The sequence below is a fragment of the Aethalodelphis obliquidens genome, unplaced genomic scaffold (genome assembly GCF_003676395.1).
Source record: "Aethalodelphis obliquidens isolate GAN/ISIS:26980383/991018 unplaced genomic scaffold, ASM367639v1 scaffold28, whole genome shotgun sequence".
Lineage (NCBI taxonomy): Eukaryota > Metazoa > Chordata > Mammalia > Artiodactyla > Delphinidae > Aethalodelphis > Aethalodelphis obliquidens.
In genome coordinates, this window is record NW_020837972.1 from 13,339,530 (window position 1) to 13,351,672 (window position 12,143).

Here is a 12,143-nt window from a genome sequence, read left to right on the forward strand (position 1 = left end):
TCACTGCTTCTTCCAGGTGGAACTAGAGAAAGAGCATCCCTAACTGACCTCAGTGTACTTTACTTCTCACCACTCTAGGCTACCCTCACACTGAGGCAATAATTCTTCAAAATAAAGAACTCTCATTGTCATTCCTCTGCTTAAAACCCTCTCACGCCCATGCAACTGCCTTCAGGCAGAAATCTAAAAGTCTTGCCTTAAGAATCAAGGCCCTCCATCCTGCTTCCCACTACTCCTGTTCTGACACTCCACTCCACACTCCCAGAACACTCAACTCCCCATCAATCACGGAGTCCTCCAAGCCCTTTCATGACTATATGCCTGTGAGAGTTTATTTATATCTATTACTAAACCTAACACATTACATTGTAATTAGTCTGTTACATGTCTTTTTCCCCTCTTAGACTTCGGGCTACTTGAAGGCAGGGAGGATGGCTTCTCAATAGCCCTGGCATCTCTAGCACAGTGCCTGGCACAAAGAAGGCACTTGTAAGTGCTGGATGACGGAATGAATTAACATAACTGTAGAGCACCATTATGTTATTTAAGTGTTTCATGGAGAGTCACAAAAACGCAAGTCTTTGACAAACAGGCTAAAAGCAAAAATTCTCTATTCTACTTCTTTTGATTCTCCACTGCATGCTATGGCTTATAATAGGTGTTCGAGAAAATTCTATTACATTTACTTGGAAAAGGTTGATTCCTTGTTCTATAAATGGGCTTTCTCTTATCGGTGGTAAATTCATTCCCTGGCACTTTTGTGTACCTACTTTGTGTCTGGCACAGACTGCACTGATGCCTGTACAGGTTAAGGATATAGGAACGGACAAGACAGACATGGTCATGGTCCTCACAAAGCTTACTGCTTTTTAAGTCAGTGACAGTGGTTATGAACAAAATAAATACCTCCCGAATGTTCTGCTGCTCCACCTCATGCCGCTTGATCATTATTTTCCTCTTGAAGAAACGACAGTTTTTATCGTAGTACAGTCTCTGCTGAGTGAGAAGGTGGGCTTCCTCTTCAGCCTGTGTGTGCTGCAAGTTCTCTTTATGCTTGGATATCCGCTCCTGCTTTTCTTTCTTGGGTGTGCTATGGTCCTCATTCATCTCCTTTACAAAAGCAGACAAAAACAAAACCCCAAAAAACATGCCAGTCTCATCAGGCAAAAAGAAATATAATAGCTCATTGCAATGCAGATTAAATTATTTTGAAAGCAATTGAGAATGTAAGGTCAGAAAGGCTTGGTGTTGCACACACACTCCCCCCCACCTCCCTTTTTTCTTATCAATTGAGAAGGAGACTTGTTAGTTTTCATGTCTTTGGCTTCTCATGCTCAGAAATTATGAGTTCACTCATTAAATCAACACACACTTATTGGGTTCCTATCGTGCAACAGGCACTGTGCAAGGCACAAGGATACAATGGTGAGCAAAAGAATATGGTATCTGCCACCATGGGGCTTTACAGTCTAGAATCAAAAATCAATCAAAGAACCACAGAAATGAACTGAAGATTACCGTGATAACTACCGTGCAGCTGAAGTACTTGGTTCAAAGGATGCTGAATAAAAAATATTTGATCTTGGTAACAGCTAAGCTGAAATTTGAAAAATCTGTAGGAATTAACCAGCGAGAAAGGAGAGGAAAGAATACCCCGGGCAGAGGAAACAGCCTGAGCAAAACCCTTCGGGTGGGTCAATGGAAACATGGTACGATCAAGGAACCGACAGGAGGCCAGGGTGGGTGGTGCAGCATGACATGAGATGAGGCTGGACAGACAGGCAGGACCGTTACCGGACCTTACAGGCCAGGTCAAGGGCGCTGAGTTTTGTCACAGGGGAAACGCATTTTATATACGTGTGGGGGTGTCATAACGAGGCGTATTCGAAAAGGACGATTCTGGCTGCCACATGGAGAACAGGATGAAGGAGGCAAGAGCACGTCCACGGAGACAGCTAGGAAGCTATTGCAAAGGTCCAGGCGAGAGACGATCGGGGCTTAGACAGAGGAGGTGGTGACAAGATGGAGAGAAGTAGGCAGATGTCACAGACAGGAGGTAATGCTGCAAATGTCACTAGTTTGAATTTCAGGAATGAGCATTCTTTATTTGATATTAGAGGGTAAATACACCACCTATATTTTCAAAAGGAGAAAGTTCATAATTGTTTCAGACCATATGGGTAAAGGGAAGAAAGCAATAAATCAGAACAGTTAAGAAGATGTTAGTCTATGGGGAAAGTAAGAAGACCACTTTTAGAGAAAGTACAGGGCACCCTTCTTTGTTCATACTGTTCACACCCACAAGCTGGACCTATAATACTTGGTTAACTACTCAGTTGAAATCTCCTTTAATTACTAATAGCTATTTTACTTGATGTTTTGTGATGGGGCCATCACACACTACTTAGATTGTTTTTGCACTTAGCGAAGAAGTCTTTGTAAATCAGCATTCAACTTTGCTGTTCCAGTGAAATCTCAAGTGAAATATTAGAATCAATGAGAGCAAGAGCTGTCTGCAGCACGGAGTAAGCTGGGATCAGCACAGGAAGGCTGGCGGACTCATCTCTTGATGCTGTGACTTTAATCCTAGGTCTGGCATTAACCACTGTGTTGCACACCCAAATTCAAATACGACCATAAAAATTCACTCCAAAATCAAGGATAAATTATTTCTGGACCATTCATCATTCTGTATTGCCCACGCCCCTGTCATCTATCAACAGTAGGGGTAACGGATATTGTTTTGTCATCCCAAGGGCGATATCTTTTATATCAATATCTAAACATACATGCCATTTTCAATAGTCTGAACTAAGCTTTACTTCATAAGGAGTAATACTAGCTTTGCATAGAAAGGCTTATAAAGGCAATCTTAAATTGGCTGTAGGCTTGTTTTTCTCCATGAGCATGTTGACGGTCTTATACATTTAGGCCTGTGGTCTCTAAAACTCATAAAACTGAGTATGGTGAACCAAAAATAGCCCTATTCCTGAGGACAGAGTGGGGACTTTTGAATGCTGTTCTGTGGGAAAACCTTCTAAAGATGGAGTTCATGCAAATCTCCAAATACCTTAGTGGTACAAATGCTCAAAATAGTGGCTGCAGCCATAAAGTATGGCCTCCAGAGCATGAGTGAACACATAGAGTTAGAAATAAGAAAATCTTCAGTTGAGAAAATTCCAAAATTTCTTATTGAAAAATCAAGGTTATCTCTGTGATCCAGCAACATCTTTCTATTATGATATAATCATCAAGATCAAACAATAACTAAAAGAAAATGGAGAGCATGTGAATCTTCTTGGTTTGGCTATTTTTCTCTACAACCTGGTTTTCTAGACCTTACAGTGTCAGAGATTCTTTCCATTCTGGCAGTGCGGAGCAGATACAAATTTCTGTTTGTTCCAACAATTACCAGTGATTCATCTGGGCAGGGCAAAAGATCCTGAGGCTCACCCCAACCCGCTTGCTTTCACTTCCTAATTAAAAAAGAATTGGAGAGGAATCTTGCTAAGTCCCATATTGTTAACTTAGAATATGAGCTCAAATGAATGATTTCATACATTAAATCAATGTCCCATCTGAATGCTATTAAACCTTAATACACTACTAGTCCACAAATAAGAAGTCCTAAGTCTCATGAGGAGGAAAGTCTATGGAACTGCAGGCAATTCACCTGTAAGTACTGGTAAAAGGAGAAGTGAAGAAATTTGAGCTTTAAGATCAAACTGCAATTCTTCAAGGGGACTCTCTAAGTCCACTAGAGGTCGTCAACCAAACATTCAAGAATTAGTCACTCATTTATCAAATATTCACATGTACCAGACACAGGGATACAGTCATGAGCCAAGAAAAAAAAAAAAGACATGGTCTTTTCTCTGACTGCTTACTGTCTAGTAGGGTAAAATAGCTCAAATAATCACTAAAAAAAAAAAAAATATATATATATATATATATATATATATTTTCCAATCATATATATATGATTGAAAATTAGTGTTGTAAAACCAGAAGCACCTGTCTTGGTCAAGGCAGTCAAGCAAAGGCTTCCCTGGGGAAGTGAAATTTACGTTATGGTACTAATAAGCAATCCTTAGTCTTACAAGGAGGTTGGGAAGGGACTGGAAGTGGGGGTGGGGAGAGCAGCCTGGTGGAAGGAAGAGTGAGAGCAAAGACGGTGGAGAAGGTCAGAGCTTGATGCGTTTGAGGAGCCAAAAGCGACCACAGTGGCAGAAGCAGCACTAAGTCAGGGGCGGGGTAAGCAGGTGGGGGGAATGTTGGTGTGAGACGAGAGTGGAGGGGAGGCAGGTAGCTGACCACATATGAACTTCTAGTATTTTGATCTATCCTAAGAGCAATGGGAAGCCAATGAATATTAAAATCATGAAGTGATATGATAAGACTCATGGTTTGAAAAGACCACTGGCTGAAGTGTGGAGGACAAACCAGAAGTAGGCAAGAATACTTTAGAGTTAGGCCAAACAATGGTTTCTGAAGTGTGGTGCATGGACCAGCGCCATCAGCATCACGTGGGAATTTGTTAGAAATGCACATTTCAAACTTCACCCCAGATCCACTGAATCAGAAAATTTAGTGGTAGGTTAGCAATCTGTTTTAATAACCACTTCAGGTGATTCTACTGGAAAGTTTGAGAATCAATGGGTTACACTATTGATCACAATGTAAGACGAAGCAATTTTAAGTTCCAGCTGTTCTAATGGCAACTTGATGACTACAAACTATCGGTATTCTTACCTCTTTTATTTTTTCCTTACAAATCTTATATTGCTTCTTCTGACTTTCTAAGAAAGTTGTCAAGTCTTTCTTCTGCTGGGCCAAGATCTGTTGCTGGAACTTCTTCTCATCTGCTGCAGCTACCTTTGCCTGATAAAATAACAAATGTAATATAGGATGAATTGTTCTTCATACAGAATTCAGCTGTCTATATTCTCGAATGCATTAAAAGAGTGCAAAAGTATTTTTGAACAAACAGTGAAAACACAGATAAGTAAATGCCTGTTTTGATTCTCCTGTATCTTAAACAGACAAGAAAAAAAAAATTGAAATTTTTACCAGTGAAAAATATATTCCCAATTATGGGAAAAACATGAAGGTAAACCATAAACATGTTTTATTGAACACATACAAAATACATGGTATGAAAGGTGAACTAAGGATTATAATAAAAGATTTTTATCATATTGTTGGTGGCCTAAGGGTTAAATTATAAAAATGGATAAATAACGATGACTGGCCAGTTTTTTTCCAAGAATTTAACTCTCTAATTGGTTATTTCAACTATCAGATTTTTGAATGGGGTCATCTTTAGTATAACAGGCAAAGTTAATGACATTTTGCTTCCCGAGGCATCTGCTATAATCCACAATAGTTGGATATCAGGACATTTTGGGGGCTCCTAAATGGATAGAAAACAGACCAAACAAAAGATGACCCAATCAAAAGAAAGCAACCAAATCTAAGTTTCAGGGAACCATCTAGACGAAGCACATATGTACGATGAGCTACTTCGGGAACAGAGAGAGAAGTCTGCTTTATGGTTCTTTCTATGGATCTTTTCACCTTTAGCTTCTATTATCAACAACTTTTCCATTATGAACAATTCTTTCCACATATTTACCAAATCAAATTCCCAGGAAAGACTCTGACTGGTTTATTTAATCAACATCGCCCCTGTTTGGGCAGAGGTTTACATGCCAGACTGCCTCATAGGTTGATGGCTGTTTGGGGGAATGCTTCTACAATTCTGATGTTTCCTTCCACGTAGAGAGAGAGAGAGTAATTACTGAAACACTCCTGGCATCCTGTCCCCAGCCACTCCATCCCCAGGGAGCACAAATTCACCCCTGCTTTTCCATACTATGTAAGTCTCATCGGGGGTGGGGATGGGGAAGGCGACTGGTTTAGCACTGCCAGTGCCTAGGTGGGCAAGTCTGTTTAATTTTGTTCGGTATTATTAGACCTGTTTCCATTCAGATATAAATCACTTCTCCTATCTAATATTTATCAGTAATAAAGTGATATTTTGACTCAATCTCCATTACCTTCTTGTCTGTTTTTAAAATTAGTAGAACCTGGATGGGAAAGAGAGATGGTCCCTAGAAGACCCAAGCTGTAGCCAGATCAATTACTTGCTGCCATTGGTCAGGTGCCCATCCCTAGTCCAATCAGCTGTAGGCAGGGATTATCGCCACTAAAAGGGACTATTTGTAGAGCAGTTTTCTTTTGAAGAGGACTGTGGGTGAGGCAGGCACAGTAACAGACCTGAGTGGTGCAAGTTTCCATAGGATAGAAGCATGTTGGTTCTTTTTATGTGTATCACACCCCCATCAGGGGACTGATGCTCAGAATATATCTGAATGGACAAGAATGCAATATATACTTTCAGTTACTCTCTTAACTTTTAATGACAATTTTAAGTAGCCCCATAAAACCTGGACCCCCTTCCCCAAAGCAGTACTGTCTCTCCATCCCCAAAAAGCACACCACTCCCGCCTCCAGCTCGCAGGATGCTACGGACTGGAACAGGCTTGGCTTGGCTGTGGCAGGAGGGCATGTGTGCGCATACTGACCTCCTTTTCTATGATAGCCACTTGCTTCTTGGCCAGCTTCTCCAGCTCGATGGACGAGTTGTTGGCATGTGTCTCCACCTCCTTCTGTAGCTTGAGGCGGTGCTCGTCCATCTCAGCCTTCAGCTTATTCTCCAGGGCGATCAGCTGCTTCTGGTGCTGGCGCCGCATCCGCTTATAACCTGACATCTGTTCCCGCAACTCGTTCTCCTGCTCATGCTCATGGATCTGTCGTGTAACCTGATTTGGGTTGGGGAACAGAACTCAGGTAACCAGATTCGTGGAAGAGAAACTTTCAGGCAAAGCAGAAGGACCCTCTGGCATAATTTTATTTCTCACTGTCACCATCAATTTAATTACCATTTCCTGAACACTCACATGTACCAGGCACTGAGTTGGGTACTCTTTATATTATCTCTAATCTTACAAACCATCTCATTCACTTATTCAGTCTATTCACTCATAAGGTAGGTGTTAACGCCACCGTTTTATAGATGAAGAAATTGAGACTTAAGGGAATTAATATATTCATTCAGCCAAAATATATTTACACATTTTTTTTTTTTTTGGTGGTACGCGGGCCTCTCACTGTTGTGGCCTCTCCCATTGTGGAGCACAGGCTCCGGACGCGCAGGCTCAGTGGCCATGGCTCACGGGCCCAGCCGCTCCGCAGCATGTGGGATCTTCCCGGACCGGGGCACGAACCCGTGTCCCCTGCATCGGCAGGCGGACTCTCAACCACTGTGCCACCAGGAAAGCCCCCTTACACATTTTTGATATATCATAATGTATACCCTGAAGGTCACATAGCTAATAAGGATTAGAGCTAGATGCAGACCCATTTCTGTCAGATTCCAGAGCCATGCTATTTCCACTACACCCAGGATTTGTCAACCCTGGCACTACTGACAATAGCCAGATAATTCTTGGTTTTGAGAGGCTATCTTGTGCATTGTACGATGTTTAGCAGCATCCCTGGCCTACCCACCAGATGCCAGTAGCACATCCCAAGTCAAGACAATATTAAAAATGTCGGGCTTCCCTGGTGGCGCAGTGGTTGAGAATCTGCCTGCCAATGCAGGGGACACGGGTTCGAGCCCTGGTCTGGGAAGATCCCACATGCCGCGGAGCAACTAGGCCCATGAGCCACGACTACTGAGCCTGTGCGTCTGGAGCCTGTGCTCCGCAACAAGAGAGGTCGCAACAGTGAGAGGCCTGTGCACCGCGATGTAGAGCGGCCCCCACTCACTGCAACTAGAGAAAGCCCTCGCACAGAAACGAAGACCCAACACAGCCAAAAATAAATAAATAAATAAATTAAAAGTCTAAAAAAAAAAAATGTCTGTAGACATTGCCAAATGTCCCCTGGCGGGCAAAATCCCTCTGGTTGGGAAGTGTTGCACTATAGCATATTGCTTATTTGTTTCTTTTTAAAGATCATGTCTCTAACAGTCGTAGGAATCTTGAATATCCTTTAAAATAGTTTGAACAAGATTTATTTCCAATTCTTAACATGAACGGAGCGAGAGTGAGAGCGAGCTCTCTCCTTTTAAATCATCTGTCTCCTTCCTCCCCTTCCCCACAAAAGTGATATTAACAAATTATATACACTCCCATGGTCTCCTAAAGAGGAGAAAAGATTTCTATGATTTTTGGATGGTTACTTTTTTTTTTTTTTTTTTTAGGAATTATTGGGGGGCCTCTCTTGTGGCCTCTCCCGTTGCAGAGCACAGACTCCGGACACGCAGGCTCAGCGGCCATGGCTCACAGGCCCAGCTGCTCCGCGGCATGTGGGATCTTCCCGGACTGGGGCACGAACCCGTACCCATGTCCCCTGCATCGGCAGGCAGACTCTCAACCACTTCGCCACCAGGGAAGCCCCAGATGGTTTCTTTTCTTAGTAATTTTTCCTTAATCCATTCTCAAGTGAATATCCAACAAACTGAAGATTGCAAATGTAAATTTCGGCATCTCCTGTTTCTTTCTATTAAACCTTTTCCGATTTTCCAGTCCTTCCTTTAATTTACAACCCCTCATTATTGTCCTGTTCACTTCCTTCTAATCATCCCTATTTTAGTAGAAAACCTTAATTACACAATTATCACTTTAGTTTTGTTTTACACTAAGTAATTCAGTCACTCTGATCTACTACTATAAGACACTTCTCCCCAACCTAACCCTCAAACAAGTTTTACTGGAAATTTTCATGCTCCTATTAATTCTTTCTACTATTTTCAGTTTGTGGGTCAAAGTGCATTTTGTACAAAGAACAGTTTGTTTCTTTGCTCTTTTTAGAAGGTATCCCTGCATACTAGACTGAGTCCTTACTATCAAGAGAGTACTATTCTGTAACTGGATAGTATTATCAAAGTATACCATTAAACATAAGCCGAACTTTGAAACCTTTCCAGCTGAACCTAACACTAGGTTTCTTATATTCATTTCTCTTTTCTAAAGGACAATCTTCTTTAAGGATGAGGAGTAAGAACAGAAGATACTTCAAGACAAAGAAAAAAAAAAAGGGATAGTATCACCAAAGAGGCACCTAAAACTCTACAGAAAATAATAATGTTTTGTCATCATTATAACGTTTTTTTTAAAGTACTTATTTCATGATTTAAGGAGGAAGTAGTTTGAAACAATGCATGTGTTTCACTTTCTTATACTTGTGCCTTTCTGAAGTTTAATTACAGGGAAAAAACATTCCAATCACAGAAAGGATACCATTTAGTCCTTTTTGCATTCACTTCTTTTTCAGACAAATATGGCAGTAAAGTGTCTGTTCTTGGGTAATGGGTTTGAGACGTGTTTTACCCATAAATTTATTTTTTCTTATTTGAGCATCCCTTCTTTAATCAGATTCCCAAAGCTGAGGCACGGCACACTCTACAGCCATCATGACACATTTAAAACTTGCTGGCAGAATGTTTGACTGGCTTGTGGTCCATAAAATATCCTCAGGATGGCCATTTCCTTAAACCAGGCAGCCCCAAGATAAAATGGAAATGACTTGTGTCAAGAACATTTTCTATCCTAATTGGTGGGTGAGTCCCTGTGAAGAGGGTGGTCCTACCGCATACCAGATCATACAAGCATGTGGCAGAGACAAAATACAAGCTCACCATGCTATCATTGTACAGCACTGAATGCCAGGAGAGACATTTTGCTTGTAAATGAGAATGCTTCCCATAATTTGGATAATCACTTTCTTAAACTCATAATATATCACCTCTCATTTGTTACAACTATAATTTCTAAGTTTCAAAGTAATTGTCTTTTTAGGTACATTTAGAGATACTGAGTTTTAGAATTCCACGCTCAAGCTAGATAGATGAATTTAAATAAAAGTATAACAACAGTTTGCTCATGAAGTCTAACATGAAATATATAAAAATATATTATTATACAGTTATGTATACCATGTGTGTTTTTTTTTCCATGTGTGTTTTCAGTTTATACTTCATGGCTTATGAATATGCTATTTGGTCAACAGAATTAAAAATAGCTCATGATTTTAATCATGCTTTATGGTTTATACAATGTGCTTTCACATGTAATTTACCTCTTTAATTTTTATAAAGCCTGGGATTTGAACTAAGGTCCTAGGCTCTTGAATTGCCTGAGGAAATTCACATCACCAAGGCAGAAAAGAAATGAAGCTTTCTGTTAAAAAGTAATAGAGGAAATCAAACACCCAAAAAAGTGAGTGCTGGAGTGAGTTAAGTCTAAATTACAAACTGAATAACTCTAAAAATTTGAGGAACTTATAGAAATGTAGTGACTGGCTTTTACAATGGTAGTCTCAAAAATGTGATCAATGAAAAATGGGCAGCATCATCTTGCCACACTTAGTAGGTTGCTAGGAGACAAATCTCATTCCATCCCTCACTATATAACTGATCTTGGGCAAATTACATATAACTTCTTGAAGTCTCTCAAAATCTTGAAGAGGAGCTATTGCTATGATGAGATAACACTTGTGCCTAGCAAGGTGTCTGACACACAGGAGATGTTCTATATGGGTTGGTTTCCTTCTTCTGCCAAGCTAAGAGTAATAGGTTCCTGTTCTCCCTCAACTAAGCATTTCTGGTGATGGGGACATAGACCAGAAGTGGATCCAAGAGAAAGGCCAGTTTAACAATAAAACTGTACTTATATCCAGGTTGTGGATTACAAGTATATATAATTTCAGACTCTGAATTAACTATTTCATATACCTGGAATAATAAATAAAGAACCATAAAGGAAGGCTGAACTTTTTTCAGAAAGTTTCTACATCCATTGCATTCTACCCTACTTAATTCCAGCAAAATTTGGCCCTAAAACAAACCACTTCATCCAAAGTGTACTGTATGCCTACCAAGTACAGAACACTGCACTAGAAGGCTAATAAGCAACTTACTGAAGATAAAAGAGGAGGAGGGTGGCTGATACTGTTACCCTCTTAAGAGATCAAAGTCAACTTATAAGATTAGTTATGTGTAAGAAACAAAATAATGCATATGATAAAACTGGCTACCTCAGCACTTAGAACAAATAAAATTTATAGCAAGTTCTTAAAAAGAATAATGAGTCACATTTTGGCATCAGAAATCTGACATTCCACTCTTTAGAACACCTAGGGAAAAAATGTTTTAAATTCATAATAAAAGTAATGACTGATCCAGGCAATTCTGCCTTACACAGAAAAACTGACATGAGCAACTTTGAAATGCATACTTATAAATCCAAATTCTCCTGTGATAACAGGACTGGAAGAGACTTCATTCATTCATTCATTCATTTATTCATTCAACACGTTTATTGAGAGACTTTGGTCATGTGGGTTGGGCAGTAGCACAAGTGAAAAATAATATCAGCAATGATCTTAGTGAGATTAAAAAGCCAAGAATAAGGAAAGAGGAGATATGCAATATTCTGATAAGCAGCCTCTGGTACACTATTCAGGGAGAGAACACATTTTCAAGCATTTAGAAACAGAACAGCAGGGCACGTGAGAGGTGAAACAGTAGCATTTACTGCTGAGGCTCTAATATTTTTATGCTTGTCTATCAGACTCATTTAGGTATACAATTTCACAATTAGCTCAATGATTATGTTACATTTTTACAAAGCAAGTGAAGATTCCATTTTTACATGAGCTTTTCTATTGAATCTGGTAAAGCCAAAGAACCTATATTTGAATGGATAGAACAATAATAATTTTCTCTTACATGCTTTATTGGTATTAGAAATTAAGAGTTTCATGCCCCTCTCCCTAATGTGCATTCTAACATAAATTCACATGTGTAGTAAGACCACTGCATTCTAGTGAGAATTCCTTTAAAACGCCAGAAGCTGAACTGTCTTATAGATATGGCCTTGGTGCTCTCTATAGTAACATCTACTATGGGAAGTGCTGGTGACCCAGGACACTATGAAATTTTAGGAAATGACATCAGATATAACAATAGCTGAAAACACTCCCATGGGTCACTAATCTAATTAAAATGTTAGGATCTCCATTCACCACCAACAAAAACTCAAGGAAGGCACATCTCAAAAGCCCAAGAAGTCAGA

General features: G+C 40.0%; 1 protein-coding gene across 3 annotated transcripts in view; it reads right to left on the reverse strand.

Moving 5' to 3' along the window:
• Positions 1-12,143, reverse strand: part of TAOK3 (TAO kinase 3) — a 188,071-nt gene that overhangs the window by 17,324 nt on the left and 158,604 nt on the right. For all 3 annotated transcript variants that reach the window (XM_027124717.1, XM_027124718.1, XM_027124719.1), the window contains 3 exons: positions 6,588-6,824; positions 4,753-4,881; positions 907-1,110 (listed from right to left, as the gene is read on the reverse strand). In XM_027124717.1, the coding sequence (XP_026980518.1) occupies positions 907-1,110; positions 4,753-4,881; positions 6,588-6,824 (570 nt within the window). The remainder of the gene's footprint in view (positions 1-906; positions 1,111-4,752; positions 4,882-6,587; positions 6,825-12,143) is intronic.